Here is a 17,074-nt window from a genome sequence, read left to right as displayed (position 1 = left end):
ATATTTTATTAATTTCTTTTACCTATATTATATAAATTTTAATTTCTTAAATTGTATTTTAATTTAATTTCTAATTCTCATATTATATATTTTATTTTAATGTTTTCTATTTTAATTATAACATTACAAAATATCTTTAATAAAATAATAAAGTTGAAGTATCAAAATATCTTTAATAACATTGCAAAGTGCAATATAATGTGATTGTATTAGTTTTAAACTACAATTATATTAAATCATGTAATGTGATTACATTACAATCTTATTACATCATTTGGCAATAATGTAATTGTATTATAATCTTACATTTATTGCAAAACAAACATTGTAATATAAGTTAGTTCAACTCATTACAAGGAATGTGTTGCCACTTCCCTCGTACTAAACGCTACCAAATAATAATGTCGATATGACATGATCAAGTACTACATGAATTTTATAAGTGTATATTTGAAATTATTTCATATGAACTAATGGTTTTGAACATGATTGGAAAAAAATAAAAAAATATAAATAGGTTTATAAGAAAGAGTGTTGTGAGATAAAGAAAAGGTAAATTTTTGTGCTTCATAACTTAAAATAGTGAAAAAAATATCATGAAATAGATTAAAAAAATGCCACGTTATCATCAACAGATCATCATATTTAATGTCATATTAGTAAGAAAATATCATATGAACATAATTAATAAAAACATTTAATAATATAAAAGATACCATTTTGATATAATTAATAGAAAAATTTTAATAATGTTAACAATTGACATATATTGTCAATTTTAAAAAATATAAGATTCAAGTTTTACCAATCATTATATGGAAACTAAATTTACAATTTGTCATGATTAATTATATAATTTAACTAAAATTTTATTTTATTTTTAATTAGAAAAAAACTTACAAATGACCAATGAAATTTTACCTAGGTCTTGTGTCACTCGAAGGTTCTTTGGACCACCTAACCGTGCAGCTTTGGATTCAAGGCTTAGTTCGGTGCCGGAACCCAAGTCAGCATAAGGTATGCCTACCAGTTGATTTTCAAGGTCACTAAGACCAAGAAACAACACAATATGCAATATGCAATGTAAGCACACCCATCTTAGTACTAAGCACCAGCCCAGCAAGCACAGCAGTTCACAGTTTTCGATCAGCAAGCTCACAGCACACCCACGCAGCAGCACACAACTCTTGGTCGGCAAGCAAGCACACACACAGCACATTAGGCCTCAGGGCAGCAAGCAAGCATGCAAAAGATTGAAGTAAAAAGAGAGAAGAGAGCTAGAGAGAATTTAAGAGTGAAAAGTGTGTATTCATTAAGTCATCAATTGTACATATCATTTATAAAGGCTATTTATAGCCAAAATTCGCTCCAAAAGGTGGACAAGATATTTTTGGGTGAGTGTCAAGATTCCAGTAGTTTAGGCCATTACAAAGGTTGGGGTAGTGGGTGGGTATGGTGTTTGGACAGTTTGACGCATCTGAGTCCCCCACAAGCAATGTGCTTGGGGGCTGGAGGGTTGGTGCGCATGGGCCGCCCGCAGGTAATCTGTTTGGGCATTGTGCATGCTAGCTCACCTGGGCCACTTACATGTAGTTTGTCTGGGCGTTGTGCGGATTAGCTCGCCAAGGCCACCTGCAGGTAGTCTACCTGGGCGCTGTGCGGGCTGGGGCGCTCAGGGGCTTGTGCTGTGCACCCCTGTTGGGTAGTCTCCATTTATCTCCTATTATCAAATGAGGGTTCTCTCCTAGCAATACTCCTCCATATATCGACGCTTCGAAACACCCTTGAGCTTCCTCTAATGCTTTAAACTGCAGTCCATGACACTTGTCTATGATTGTTATCTTCGAATAATAATAATCCAAGAAAATTATGATTTTTATGAATTAAGTCGTTAAAATATAAGTTTAGTGTGTTAAACATAAACAAAGATTAAAAATTTATTGATTAAATATTAGAATATTTTAAATAAATTATTAATGTGCTTGTGCGCATTAATGCTGTAATGAATTATATATTTTGTATAAGATTAACTAAATAGTTTTGATAAAAAATTTACTCTGATAATTAATATTTTGCACTTTACATTAATTTATTTATTTATTAGTTGAAAATCTTTTAATCTAGCAGGCTATGAGCATAAAATTAAAATTTTATTTAACTATTTATTTTTTATCTCTTACTTTCTATTTTATTTAAAAATAAAAATATCAATTAAATGGGATAATCGAACTTAAAAGATATTTATATTGATTAACCCTGTTAGTTTCCAACTAGGCCTAGAGAAATCAAAAGTCAAACTTGTATCGGGCTCGGCCCAATCCAACCCATTAACTTCAACAAGTTCTACATAGGATGAAATAGTACAACTTTCTTTCTACCGAGAATATTAAAATGACAAGAGGAAAAGTAGTGTTTTTATATTTAAGCTCTTCGTCAAACATATATTTTTCATATTATATAATATATATCGATCCATTATTATCAAATATTTTAAAAAGTGAAAATCTCTATACTTTGTTATTTAATATACCATACTTATGATCATCATTACAAGAAATTGAACTATTGTGAATTTATTATTTTTAAAGTTTTCGTGTTTATAATATGTTTATAAATTCTTTAAATATTATTATTTATAATATTAAAATAAGTTTAAAGTCACTTCTGTTCCGTACGATGAAAATAAATATTGTTAGATAAATAGGATTGGTTATGATCATTATATTATATTATTCTTTTAAATTCTATAAATTAGTATTTTATTAAATATGCATGGCATGAAGTTGTTACGCGATATACATGTATAGCTAAGTTACAACAACAATGTTTATTCTTTATATAAGAATAGTAATATATATTTGAGCGTTATAAAATCATATGGTAACAAACTCTTGATACTCCAAACCCATTACTCGAATCCATTTTGGGATTGATTTTTTTTAATATGTATTTGGATATTCACTTACTATTTTTGAACACCTACTTTATCCCATTTGTATATAAAATTACCCTTTGAAAAATGTAATTTTTATTTATTGATTTATTATTGATTAATAATAGAAACAATCTCATAAACAAAATCAAATCTAACATTAAATGAAGATCAACTATAGGTGAAGGAGGTGGCAGCAGCTATCCTAAGTAAAATAGGCCTTTTAAGAGAGAGTCATTAATGATTATTCAGATCTTTTTAAAAATGATAATTAAAATAATAATGTCATAAAAGATAAATAAAAAATAAAAAAATATCTATCTCATTCCCCCCGATCAAAACTTAAGTCATCACCAAACTTCTATAAGCACAGAGAATCCCAACATATATAACCAATGAATTCAATTATCAGCATCTCCATCACCCTACCAAGATTAAAGATTAAAGATTTAATGGTAGGATAACTATTAACACTTTCAAGATTAAAGATTTTTTTATTAACAAAAGCGAACATATTTATCCAATATTTTTTTAAATTATCATTTTAAATATATTTATTATAAATGTTGATAATATTTATTTAATTTATAAATAATAATTCTCATTATATTGAATATTTTTATTAAAAATAAATCTCTTAATTCTACTAATATTAAATAATAATGTATTTTGTAATTTTAATAAAATTGAATAATTTATAGGTTTTTAATTATTTATACAACCTATATACTTTAAAAATAATTATATTTATATATAATTGTTAATAATAAATAAATATAAAACAGCTACACGGGATTATAAATACTAGTATTTAAACAATCCAAGGTAGATATCTTTTAAGGAATCTATTTTTAAAAGCAAAAGAAAAATTCAGGAAGAAGCAAAAAAAAATGGTAATTGTTAATAAATTGGGAAGAAGTAAATTTGTAATACATAAAATTTTTCATCTTTAAGAACCGATAATGAATTTTCTTGAGAATAATCTAATGTGATATAATATATATATATTTTAAATTCTGAACAGTATTGGAGAGATACAACCACATGATTTGTGATAATATTTAGAGTTCAAGGAAATTTACAATATGTGTCTTTAAGTCGGAACACTATTTAAATTAAAAAACGATTATTTTCTTGAATGAAAATAAATTACATAAAGTTAAAATTGTAAAATAACAAAGTAATGAGGTTAAATTAGACAGATAAAACGTAAAACAGACGCATGATCTTTCCTATTATCACAACAAATCCCACATTTTCTATTTCAGTATTAATCAAGAAAAAAAGGAAATTAATTAAACCTTGACTTAAAAAAAATGTGAAGAGCACGATACGCCCGGCGCAAGATAGCAAAAAGCCTCCATCAGTCCCACGTGTAATGGCCTAAAGAAGGCAACATCGCATGGGTAAACATCGCCATTAGCACGTGCCGGAATCCCAAAATTTATCTTCGCACGTGAGACGAGACAAGTCCCCCTCCATTCCAACTGGCTTATATTCTCCGCAGCTTTAAAAAAGAAAAAATTGAAGGAAAAAATTATCTTAATTTACGAAACTTACAAAAAAACAAAAAACACTCATTTTTCTCAAGAAAACTATGTAGAGAGAGGAAAAACGAAAAAAAGAAAAACGAAGAGAAATTAAGAAAGGGAGGTCGGAGAAAGATAAAGAAACTAATCTATTCTAGAGAGAGGAAATCTAGAGAGAGAGAGAGAAGAGGGAGGTTTTGCCCACATTTTAAGAGTGAGAGAAAATCTAGTGAGAGAAAGCTGAGAGGAAAAGAGAGAAGGAAGAAAAAAAAAAGAGTGAATAAAGAGAGAGGTAAATTTATTTTTTATTTTTTTATAAGATTTTTAGTTTTGTGATTTTGGTTTATGGGTGAGAGAAGTTGGATTCTGTACTGACCATTTTGAGATTTTTCACGGATCATAGAGAGAGAGAGAGAGAGAGAGAGAGGAAAAAAGGAAAACAATGAAAAACCTAGAGGGAGGAAATGTTAAGTTTGTAGAGAAAAAATTGAAATAATTTAATTTGTTGTTGCATATTTATTTATTTTTAATTTTTATGTATATTTTGTGAATATCGGATTTCTTTTTTTTTTTTGTAGAAAAGCAGTGAGGAAATTTGAAATAGAAATTAGGGGGATTGAGATTGAGATTGAAACTGGAATCGGAAATCCTTCGCAGCGGTTAGAGAGAAGAGAGAGGGAGAGGGAGGGAGGGAGGGAGGGAAGGGGAACCTAGAGAGAAAAAGAGAGGAATTGCTTTGATGTTCAATCTGTATTGCGATCGTTTGCGTCCGCGATGGGGGCGGCGACGGCAGCAGCTGTTGTGGTGAGGCGAAAGGAGCGGCTTGTTGAGGAGCTTTACAATGCGACCGCGATAATCTATGAACCAGAGGCATGTAATATCCTATTGTCTCTTTATTAGGGTTTCGTAATATTTTATCAATTAGAAATATTTGAATATTAACTTCAAATTAATAGTGTGTGTGGTTTTGAACTTTTGATTCCTTTTAATAAGCCGTGGATTATGTGGAAATATTGGTAATATTTTGTCTTGAATTTTGTTGCATCAGTCCATTGTCGTGTTGGATGGCCTATGTTAGGAATTAGGGTTTGGGTCCTCTATGGAACTCGGGTAGTTATCATTTTTTGCTTGTTGTGTTTAGTTCCTTCACATAATACGGCTATGTGTTAGGTCTGTATGGAATTCAGATACAACTTTTTTCGCTATGTTGTGGTTTTATATGTACTAAACTGATTCAGTTTTTGTGCAATGGATTATACTTATAAGATTTTGTTTAATGATGGTTTATTTGATACAGTTTGATGTGGTTTTTAGATCACACCTATTTTGAGAGGGATTTATTGCATGCAAGGGCCAGTGGATGAGATAGAGCAGAGTATTCAGAAGAATATGGTGAGAACAGGGTAATCTGCAATCTATGTTCTTAACTTGCAAATGCTTTTTCTCTATCAATCATGTTTAGTGTAATGGTTTATGTTGAAAGAAGGAAGAACATCTACTTATCGGTAGAAACAACTGAAAGTGCCAAGTTTTTTGCTCTTGCTTCCCTCTTTGGATTTGTGGTATGTAGTTATGGTTAGAATTTTTTGGGTTTTGGCGGATTAGCTGAAAACTAGGAGGATTAAAAGATAGGCAGGGAATGGAAAATGATAAAATAGAAAATTACTGTACTTTCCCTCTCATGTGCTTTCTGGGAATGATTTAGAATTGGAATTCAATAAATGATATACTTATTTTTTAGTTTTTGTCTTTCATTTGGCAATCTCTTCAGTTTTTCTGGATTCCAATTTGTTGGCTTAGGTAGCAAATGCACTCCCTCTACCTTTTCTGTTTCACCCTTCTCTCAGTTCTAAGTAACAAAGTGCTTGCCATGTATGCACCCTTTCCTGACTTAAGAATTAAATAATATCTACTCGGCATAGATGGCTCCAGTCGTGGGGTTGGTATGATATATCTAAAGCTGCCTAATGTTTTGGAATGTGAAGCCTTTCATTGCATTATTGTTTAATTTTTTATTGTAGCTAATGTATGATGCTAATTTTCTGCACTTTTCAGTTTCAATGATGAAATGTTTGTTAGACATGTTAGTCATTCACTTCTAACAAAACTTAGAATAGTTGAAATGTAGAATTTTATATAAAATTCTGCAGAGTAAAGTTTTCAATTCCATGACTCAGATGATATGATTACGAATTTATAACTATCATGAATTTGTAAGTTATGTGTTATGGATGTTCTGTTGGTCTGTATGTTGCTGTATTATACTTAATTAACAACTACGTAAGTTTGTAACAACATTGTGTGCGATGTTATGAATTTTTGTGGTTGACACTTACTAGGGTGAATTTATGTATTTAAGAGTCTTATGATTGCCAATGTCATGTAATGTTTTGAAATATGAATATAAGTTGCTCAAAAATGCAGTGGAGTATAGCTGAACAATATAATATTAGATTCCATGGTGCTCTAAATCCACTAAAAATGTTGAAGTTTTCATTATTGATTGCAATTGTTCACCTTCAGTAGCATATTAGGATCATTTCCATGAGCTTGCCCACAGAGGTACTGTTTAGAGCACAAAATTGAAAACAAGGGCGGATATTTTTTAAAATACAAAAAATTACACAGGCTAGGTTGGAAGATGCTGAGACTGGAAATGTAAGTTGACTTAGAAAATGAGCTTTGTGTAGAGTTATATTTTTTGACACATATGTCTCTGTTATCCGGACAAGGGGAAAGTCTTATAAAAAGGAAAAGAAATTTATGATGCACAAAGTAAAGCTAGACTGCATATAAATTTATGATGCACACGGTAAACCTAGGCTGCATATAGAAAGTTAGAAATTATTATTTGTTTACATTATTATAGCGAGTCTTTTTGTTTCTTTTGTATGCAGATTGCTTGTTTGATTTGTAGACATATTAGTGTGCCTGTTGTTTATCCAGAAATCATCCCTATCTTGAAGGAACTTGGTATGCTAGATGGTTAAGATTAGATTGGTGCTTTCTTTGATTCCTTATTTCATCTTCCTAGAATATCTCTGATCCAAGCTCATATTCCTTTTTCTTGTTGATGCCACCTCCTTTCTCTGCCAAAGTATGAAGTAAGGCCTCTGAATTCTTTTTCATGTGATGGTTGAATCAAAATATTTTCGTTTGCTATTATTTTTGTTGCATAAGATTAATTATATTTTTCTTTGGAGGAAAGGGCATTAATACATATTTGTAAGAGATATGAATCTTTGGCTTTCTGTTCATCATTTGTTTAATTCTTTGTAAGAGATATGAATCTTTGGCTTTCTGTTCATCATTTGTTTAATTCTGCTTTCTTCATCTTAGGCTCCACCAAAAACTGTGAGAAAATTAGTTAGGCGTTACATGAGTCAAAAGGTTTACACAAAAGCAGAATCTGGAACCTGCAACGTGTGCTCTGCTCCTTGTTCATCTTGTATGCACCTTAGTACAACTCAAATGGGATCGAAGAGTGAGGAGTTTTCTGATGAAACAGATCGTGTTGCTGTGGCAAGTCAGTATTCTATCAATGAGGATAAAGCAGGTGACCACTTACAGCCTACCCCCAGTGAAGCTAGCAATTTACTCAGTCTCAATTCAAGTCATGATTCTTACTCTGAAAATATAGAAAGTAAAGCCACTATAAGGCCATCTGATGTATCTGATGCATCAGAAGATGTTGAGATTCAGAGAACCTTCTCAAATGCGTATGATGGTTCCAAAGGTGTTGAAGGCCATGATGATAACATTTCATGTGCTAGTAGAACCAGTGATGAAAACGCAGCTTCCAGTTATTGTAACAAGGATTTAGACAGCAAGAATTCATCTCGTAGTTCAGCATCAGTTAGTAGTTTAGGATCTGGAAAGGTGCTTTCTTCCCAGAAGCTAGAGTTGTCAGAACTGCCTTCTATAAAGGAGGAGGTGGATGCTGGCAGTACTTCACTGAGGATGCAAAGTCCTCATTTACATTCTCAAAGTGGCAAGAGTGCTGTTGGAGGCAGTTCTGAGATTTCTATCAAAATCCATCCGAAGTTAGAAGCAGATATTGATAGCAATAGTGGGGACCCACCAGATAAAACTGATAAAAGTTTGAATGAAGATGAGCAAGATAAGTTGAATGAGTTGGTTGAGTTACCTGACAAGCAGGAGTCTCCTTCGCAAGCAGTTTCTGGAGACGAGAGTTATGAATCTGATGCCACAGAACATGATGTAAGTAATTTATTTTATTCTTTCTGAAGGTCGTAATGAAGAAAGCATGCATGCATGACCACTTATTTCTAGATGAGAGGAAAAATATTAAAGATACCACAATTTAGTTGGTTTTCCCTTTGCACTTGGAGTGCAAGTGCCATCACTAGGAGAATGGAAGTAGCGATTAGGATATTCTTATACTTAGTTTGAGTGTTCTGACTCTGGCCAGATTCTATACTATTTTAGGCGTTGTCAAAATGAATCTTTTAAGGGAGAACAAACGCATTGAAAATGAATATAAAGGTCCTGGACCTTGTCAAATGGTTTAGGAATATTAAACTGGATGTCATCAAAATTATACTACTCAAAAAGAAGGATTCCTTTTCTTTTAACCCTTTTAGGACTGCTAGATCTTTTTTTTTTTTTAAGATCCATAATGTTGATTTTTATTTCAATAAAAATTTTCTGATTTATCTTTTCTTTGTTTCTCGATAGGTTAAGGTATGTGATATTTGTGGGGATGCAGGACGAGAAGATTTGCTTGCTATATGTAGCAAGTGCGCCGATGGTGCGGAGCACACGTAAGTGTAGAAATTCCTTTATTAACATGTTTGTCAGCTGTTTTTTTTTTTTTTGCATTTCTATTTGATTCTTATCTACAAGCCTATATTCATTGGTGAGTTTTACGTTATTAATGCTATTGATCAGTTACTGTATGCGAGAAATGCTTCAAAAGGTTCCTGAAGGTGATTGGCTTTGTGAAGAGTGCAAGCTGGCTGAGGAAACTGAAAGCCAAAAGCAAGGTTAGTTTTCAAACACATGGAAGAAAATGAGGTACTCTGACAAGAATAGAAGGCTTGTTTGTACTGACCTCCTTTTGCAATTGAATTTTCAAGGTTCAGATGCTGAAGGCAAAAGAGCAAACAAACTTAGCTTAGGTACACAAAGCTTAGGTAAGAGACATGCAGAAAATCAAGAGGGTGCTTCGGCTCCAAAAAGGCAGGCTGTCGAAACAAATATAGCATCACCGAAATCATTGAGCCCCAGCAGAGTAGCTGCTTTGTCTCGAGAGGGGTCATTTAAGAACTTAGACAAGGGGAAAATGAGGCCATCTTCTCTTGGCAATCATTCTGGAAGTGATATGCCTGAAACTGCACGCTCTCCTACTTCTGGTCCACGGCTGCAAACGCCAAAGGGTAAGTGAATTAATTTTGTTGGTTAATAATTTTTTACATATTTGTAAATTTAAAGAATTGGCATTTTGTTCCACTTGATACAGGTACCTTATTGAAATCCAATTCATTCAATAACTTAAATACCAAACCTAAAGTGAAGCTTGTAGATGAAGTTGTTCTTCAAAAACAGAAAGGCGCTAGAGAACATGCATCCCTTGATTCCAAGGAGGAATCTGCTAGAACGATGGGCAAATCCTTGTCATTTAAATCCACTAACTCAGGGCGGTTAAATCCTGGGGAATCAAAATTTAAAATGCTTTCTTCGAAATATTCTCATGTTCAAGATCTAAAAGTATTAAGACAAGTTAAAGAGCGGATATCATTAGAAAGGAAAAATTTCTCAAAATTGGATCGCTCTAGTTCCACTGTCTCCACACCTAAGGTTGATCAGAAACAGACACCTCGTGCTGATACAATTTCTCATTCATCTGCAAGCAACAACCGAGAATCTAAGGTTGTTCAGTCTGATGGGAAACCAAGTACTTTATCGAGATCTACTAGCAGTCTAGCTCGTAAAGGTGTAGAAAATGCAGTTACTTCTGGTAAGTTGTGACATTCTGATGGAGAGACTGTTTTGTTTAGTTTTTTTTCTTCCTTTCCTCTCATTTTTTTTAATGTTCATTTTAATTAGAATGTTTTGTTGTGTATTCTGCTTATTTTACCTCATTTTTGTTGTTTTTGTTGATTTTTTTTCTTCTTTCCTTTTTGTCTTCTTCGAACAAGTTAAAAGTGTTCTTCTTATTTTGCAGCTGTTGGAGTTTCATCCACCAATGGCCGCATTTCTTCTGAACAAAAGCTAAACCTAGTAAGCCCAAAGGAGGAACCCTCACCTAGTTCTTCTTGGACGGCTGAGAGGCAACCTAATAATGTTAATGGCGTTATGTCTGATGGGCTATCTCGGTCATTAGATTCAACAAATCAGAGTGATATATCTAGGGAGAGCTCTGTTAGTCGCTCAAGAAGTGTACCATGTCTAAAATGCAAAGAAATGGGTCATACAGCAGAATATTGCTCAGTCGCTCAGGTTTCTACTGCTGATATGTCTGCACCAAGAACTTCTAGGGAGGGGATAAATAAAGGCAATAAGTTGAAAGCTGCTATTGAGGCAGCTATCCGTATGAGGCCTGGATTATGTGAAAGACCTCCTCAAGATCAATCATCATTTTCCAATAAGGCAAAGAATATGATTGCTGTTGAAGGTACACATGAAGGGCAAACAAATGTTCAGAATCAGGCTTCCATTGGTAATCAGAAGCTGCTTAATTCACATTCTACTGATGCTGTCTCTGTAGTTTCTTCGGTTGGCAATCTTTCGATGAGAGATATCTCTGTCCCTCTTTTACCCATGGTGTCTGCTATTACAAAGATGTCAGCCATCCCAGAACCTGAGTACATCTGGCAGTAGGATACTTATCCTTCTATTGAACTTTTATTTTTGGCTTGAGATGTTTCTTAAATAAGATAGATTCTGTTACTTTTATGCAGGGGGGCTTTTGAGGTGCTTAAAAGCGGAAAGCTTCCTGACTTCTGCGGTGGAATTCAGGCCCATCTCTCAACCCTTGCATCACCTAAAGTTCTTGAAGTTGTCAATACTTTTCCCCACAAAGTTTCCTTGAATGAAGTACCTCGCTTGAGCACTTGGCCAGCACAGTTTCATGACAGTGGTCCTAAAGAAGATAATATAGCTCTATACTTCTTTGCCAAGGACCCTGAAAGGTAGATATGAATATAGGTTCTTTTTTTTTCCTGTTAACACTCCCCCCAACCTCCCCCTTCCCCTCCTCCTCTTCCTCTCTCCTTTCTATAATTGGTTGATGCAATTTCTCATTGCTTTCCGTTTTGAAAAATTTTTTCCTGCTCCTTATGTTTCAGTTATGAGAAGAATTACAAGGTCCTTTTGGAAACTATGGTCAAGAATGATCTTGCCCTCAAAGGAAATTTTGAAGGTGTTGAACTCCTGATATTCCCATCCAACCAGCTTCCTGAAAATTGCCAGCGTAAGGATTAGTTGCAAATTTGAGATATTCAAATACTGTGTGGTGCTCTGTAATTTTACTTTTGGTTGGACTATACGCTTTGACCCAAGATTCACAACAAGGCAAGGATAAAGGGATATGTCTCTTTCTCTGCACCACAAATAATTGAAAAATATAAACATTGATGACTTTAAGGAGCTAATTGTTGACCATATTATCTGGATTTGGAAATTCCATAAGATTCACAACCTTCTAACACTCTCTCAAACTTTTTCCCTTTGATTTTTCCCATTGAACTAAGAATTATTTTATTATTGATGCATTATTTTGTTTTGGTTCTTTGTCATTCTTAGTATACGTTTGTTGAAACTTGCATCTGTAATTCATTATTTCTATTGTGGTTCTGGACTTGAGAGAAACAGTTTTGCAGTTGAGGTTATACAAAGATGCTGCTAATGAATTTAACGAGCAGTATACCGTGCCTCAGTAAAATGCATAGCTTGAAACCTATTGGATGAGCCTCAAATTTAGGTTCCTATCACAATAGTGGGGTAAAAAGGGCGGTACATTTGGAAAAAGCAGCATTTCTTTATTCCAAAGTATGGTAATTGCAGTGAGTTTGTTTTAGCAAGATGTTTAACAAGCTGATGATGTCCTTAGACTCTCCATTTTCCGCATCTAAACTCTAGCTTTGCAGATTAGTGGACGAATATTTTATATGGATCTAACTAAAACTGTCATCCACTGAAATCCTTAAGTTGTCTGGTTGTTTAGATTTAAAGAAATTGATTTGGTTTGAGTCTTTATAGCTTGCTTATGTGTGGGCTAAGTAGGCAGAGTTTTTGAGTTATGTCAACTCTTAGTATTCCAAACAAACGATACTTATGATGGCAAAAAAAAAAAAAAAAAAAACAAAGACAAAAAGCAATTGTCTTTTTGGTTATAAACTCTGCATAAGGCGACATGGAAAGCCTCTCTCGCTACTCTCGGTTTTCTTGTTCTCTTCTCAACTTTAGTGCTGCAAGTTGCATTAGAACATGTTTACAGTACTGTAGTTTTGATCAAAGGGTAGAAATTTGTTTGTAGGCCATAGGTGTGCAGATGTTTTGCTAATGGATAACTGTTTCTTTAGCACACTGTCTATAGGTTGGTTGTTGGGTTTTGGCATTTTACTGTTTAGTTTTGATTTGGTAACATTGACATCAATGGTACCGTTCGCATAATGTATTGAAAGGAAGGTTTTGGAGAGTGACTTCATTCTTCCATATGTAGATCATTTGCTTGGAGTTTTTTAAGTCTATCAAGCGGTTTTCATTGCATGGCTTTCTTTTTCTACGTTAGCACAACCAGAATCAACTGCTTTGTAATCCCAAATTGGCAGGGGGAGGTTATATGAATCCTTTTCTTCCATTCCGCCTATTTGGTGTGACATTATATGGGAAATTCTTAGATATCAAATCATTTTAACATGCTTCAGCTCATAATTTTGGGTCTATATACTCTTTTTGTTGACTTGTATCAAATCAGTGGCACCTTTGCACTGGTGCATACTGCCAGCATATGCACAGAACATTTGTTCTCATTCGCTTAAGTTGTACTTGACAGGAGTGGACCTTTTACCTTTTGACAAACTACTACATCTTAATCTGTTGAGAGCTGTGATTTTTTTTTTTTAGATTTATTTTGGTTTGTGTCTCTTAGTTTTCAGTTTTGTCTTTGTTTTTGATGGATTTTGTGATTCCTTCTTTGGTGTCTTTAATATGTTATATTTGCTTCTCCAAGGAAAAAGAAGAATGCTAAATTTGTGATTTGCTGTTTGCAGGGTGGAATACCTTATTTTTCCTTTGGGGTGTTTTCAAGGGAAGAAGAGCAAATTGTTCAAATTCCTCAAAGAGTGCATGCATTCCTGATGCAAGTACGGTATGTTTGGAGGGAGAGGTAGCTACTGATATTCCCCAGCCCGTAGAAAATGAACCAGCTGCCTGTGACAGTTCATGCAATGTAGTCCCTGTAACCAGTACTGCTGAAAAGACATGTATCTTAACAGATAAAGTTGGTGATAACAAGGTCTCTTCTCCAGAGCATACATATGTGGGAATAAAAGCAAAATTGGAGGAGCAAGATAGTAAAATTGACTCCAGGTTCTTGTCAAGAATTGCAGCAAGCAGCACACAGGTGCATCCAGAAATGAAATGCACTAGTTCTTCTGTGGTAATATGTTCTTCTGTCTATGTATATTACTTAGAGAAACTGTCAAGTTCATGTTGTTGCTATTGTAGATCGCTTATGTTTATTCTTACCTTTATTTACTAAATATTCAACCCTACAATCCGCTATAGAGCTTTACTTATTTACTGACATAATCAAATCAGTGAGGAATTAATATATTCTAATTCAAGAAAATAAGAATTTAATTGTTTTTCTTGCTTATAAATGAATGCTTGATTTAAGTTATACTGCAAAATGCTTATAAATTTACACATTGATCACTGATACTGTTCACTTAGTTTGTGGAGGAATGTTACTGGTTCTCTTTTCTAATATTGGTGCTGTTAAAAGGAAATTTCTTTTTCCCTTTCAGCCAAGTGTGTTAGATAATTCTGATTCTGATCTTCATCAGCAGATCAATAATGTCTGAATCCCTTGATCTTGCCCACCTGTGAAGGACTAGTAATCATTGGAACTTATTAATTTTGTTTGTTTATTTATTTATTGATTTGTTAGGGGTCGGGGTTTGAAGAATTGTAAGATTTTGTCAGTCGATTTGTTGACTTGTGTATTGAGTTTTTATTGTATTATTTATGACTTTGAACTTGTTGCTTTTGTTTCTAGGCATACAGGAAAAGAAAAAAAAACTCCTTCCTGAACTTTATTGTGCACTGGAAGTGTGTTTTAGGAAAAAGAATGATCTTGGATGGAGTTATGTGTAGCCTGAAAATTTCTGGGGGAAAGCCCACATTTGACGATCTCTTATGTCTTATCCTTAGTCAGATTCTTTGTTGCTTATGTTCTTAAAGCTGGTTGTTTCAAGCATCTTCACTTTTTATTGTTTCTCATTTGGTCCTGTCTTCAGGTGATGCAGATTTTTCTTCATAATCACCTGCCGTATATGAATGTTGATGTTTGCATTATTTTGCAGGAAGAGAGCAAATTTCCAGATTGTAGATTTGACACAGAGCTCAAACCTTGCCTTCAAGGTACTGAAACCAATAGTGGTTCTGTGAAAGTTGAGAAAGAGGAAGTGCATGTAAGAGAAGATTATCCATCTTTAAAAAATCTCCCAACTGGAAAGCAAGAGGCAGTTGTTGTGAGGAAGATTGATGGAGATTGTGTTGGAATTAGGGATTCGAAGGATGATGGGTATGCTGATGGAAAAATTTCTTCAAAGAGAGATTTCGACTCTTGGCAGTGGAATCATCGGAAACGCCCATACTTGGATCTTACAGAAACAGTTTCAGAAATTTCTACTGATTCAAGTCAAAAAATCCCATGGAGTGAGGTGAAGAGAGTTTCCGTAGTTGGAGAAAGTGATAATAAAAAGCTGAAGACAGGTTTCAGTGGGATATACCAAGATAGCTGTCCTAGAGATCAAGGTCCTTTTACTGATAGTTTAGCATCAGATAGACATGATCTGGGTTCCTGCTCTTCTGTTGAAGAGAAGAGATGTGACATTGCTTGTGTAGAAAAAGTTATCCCCGAGGACTTGGGAAGTAGTGAAAGGTTCTTCTTTCCCATGGATTTCACATGATGGAAGGGAATTTCGGTTGGGGGACAACTCTAAACCATGGAAGGAGCTCTCTGTAAAGATGAGGACCAAGTTCATGATGTCTCTCCCAATCTGGAGCTTGCATTGGGGGCTGAGACAAGACCACCAAATAAGGGAATCTTACCTTTCTTTGTTGGAACGGTAGACAAAAATAGTAACCATGACAGGCGCCTGGATAAGGTAAGAGGAAAAGAAGAGGAGGATGATGTATCTGCCTCCCTTTCTCTTTCCCTCTCCTTCCCATTTCCGGAAAAGGAACAGAATTTGAAGTCTGTTTCTAAGACGGAGCAGCTCTTGCCCGAAAGGCATCGTGTGAATACTTCCCTGCTACTGTTTGGGGGCTTCCCTGATAAATAGGCTGCATGGTGGTCCTAGGTGTTTGTACATTAACTACATGAATGTGGTACAAATGTATACCAGGTCACTAGCTCATGTACAACGGCCTTCCATGGGTCTTTGTAGGAGAACCCTCATTCCATCTGTCCATAACCCGTACAGAACTTAGCAATAACTTTTTTTCTTTTGTTTTTTCTTGTCTTTCTTTTTTGTTTCCTTTTTTGAGTGCATAGACATAGTCACGGCTGTTTGTATATACAGAGAATGAAAGCCGGTTTACTTCAAAATATCACAAGAAAATTTGCAGACCAATGCCTTGATCTGGAGGAATTTTGTTGTCTTTTTTATTTTTTTTAAAATTTTTATTTCTAGCTAATTTCGACTTTGCTCACTGAATTATCTCATTAGTGATAGCATATTTACTGATTTGAAAGGTTTACTTAGTAGCTGGGTATTTGGGAATTGACAGGATGATGCTCTGATTTTCCCATTTGGATAGATGAGCGGGAATGTTGGAGTCATCTGCCCTTGGGCAACATCTAGTAATGCCTTTTAATAGAGCAAGCAGTGGTATGAAAACAGCACTGTACATTGAATTGATCTGCTTCTGTTGATGACAAAAGCTTAGGTTACATAATGGGAAGACTTACCTCTCTCGTTCCGTAAATTTTAATCTCCCATTCCAAGTTTCAACTATGAAGCTATTCTTGTTGAGGCCAATCTTTATTCACAGCATTTTGTCTATTACTCCATGCCACAATTCAAGGAGAGGAGTCAAACTCTTTTGATAGCTGTACTCATATAGAGGAAAAGTCAAACTCCTTCATTCATAACTTTATAGAAAGGTGTTTGAAAATTTTAGTTGTTCATCAACTCAAATGGGGTTTGATTTCATATAAAGTTGTTGCTCATCTTAAATCCAAGCGTATAAAGTTATTGCTCACGTTAAATTCAGGCCAACTTTGAAAGTGACGCAAAAAACGATTGTTTTATGACATTTGCTCAAACTATATTCAGTTAACAGAAAATAAAATTTTGTTGTTTTTCTGGGTCAAGTTTAACTAATATTTTGCTATAATATGTGGAATTAAAGTCAT

General features: G+C 34.2%; 1 protein-coding gene across 1 annotated transcript; it reads left to right on the top strand.

Moving 5' to 3' along the window:
- Positions 1-5,169: 5,169 nt before the first annotated feature.
- On the top strand, positions 5,170-16,285 carry LOC110416052 (RING/FYVE/PHD zinc finger superfamily protein). Its single transcript, XM_089783316.1, is given in 15 exon segments — positions 5,170-5,335; positions 5,776-5,783; positions 5,785-5,853; positions 7,801-8,682; positions 9,160-9,245; positions 9,373-9,467; positions 9,561-9,860; positions 9,944-10,441; positions 10,649-11,300; positions 11,385-11,615; positions 11,772-11,896; positions 13,698-14,086; positions 15,015-15,614; positions 15,616-15,673; positions 15,676-16,285. Coding segments are annotated over 15 exon segments (4,416 nt in total). The 5' UTR covers positions 5,170-5,235; the 3' UTR covers positions 15,999-16,285.
- Positions 16,286-17,074: the final 789 nt, after the last annotated feature.

Source organism: Theobroma umbraticum, unplaced genomic scaffold, assembly GCF_002168275.2.
Source record: "Theobroma umbraticum cultivar Fairchild unplaced genomic scaffold, ASM216827v3 scaffold_147.0, whole genome shotgun sequence".
Lineage (NCBI taxonomy): Eukaryota > Viridiplantae > Streptophyta > Magnoliopsida > Malvales > Malvaceae > Theobroma > Theobroma umbraticum.
This window is presented reverse-complemented; position numbering and strand designations above follow the sequence as displayed.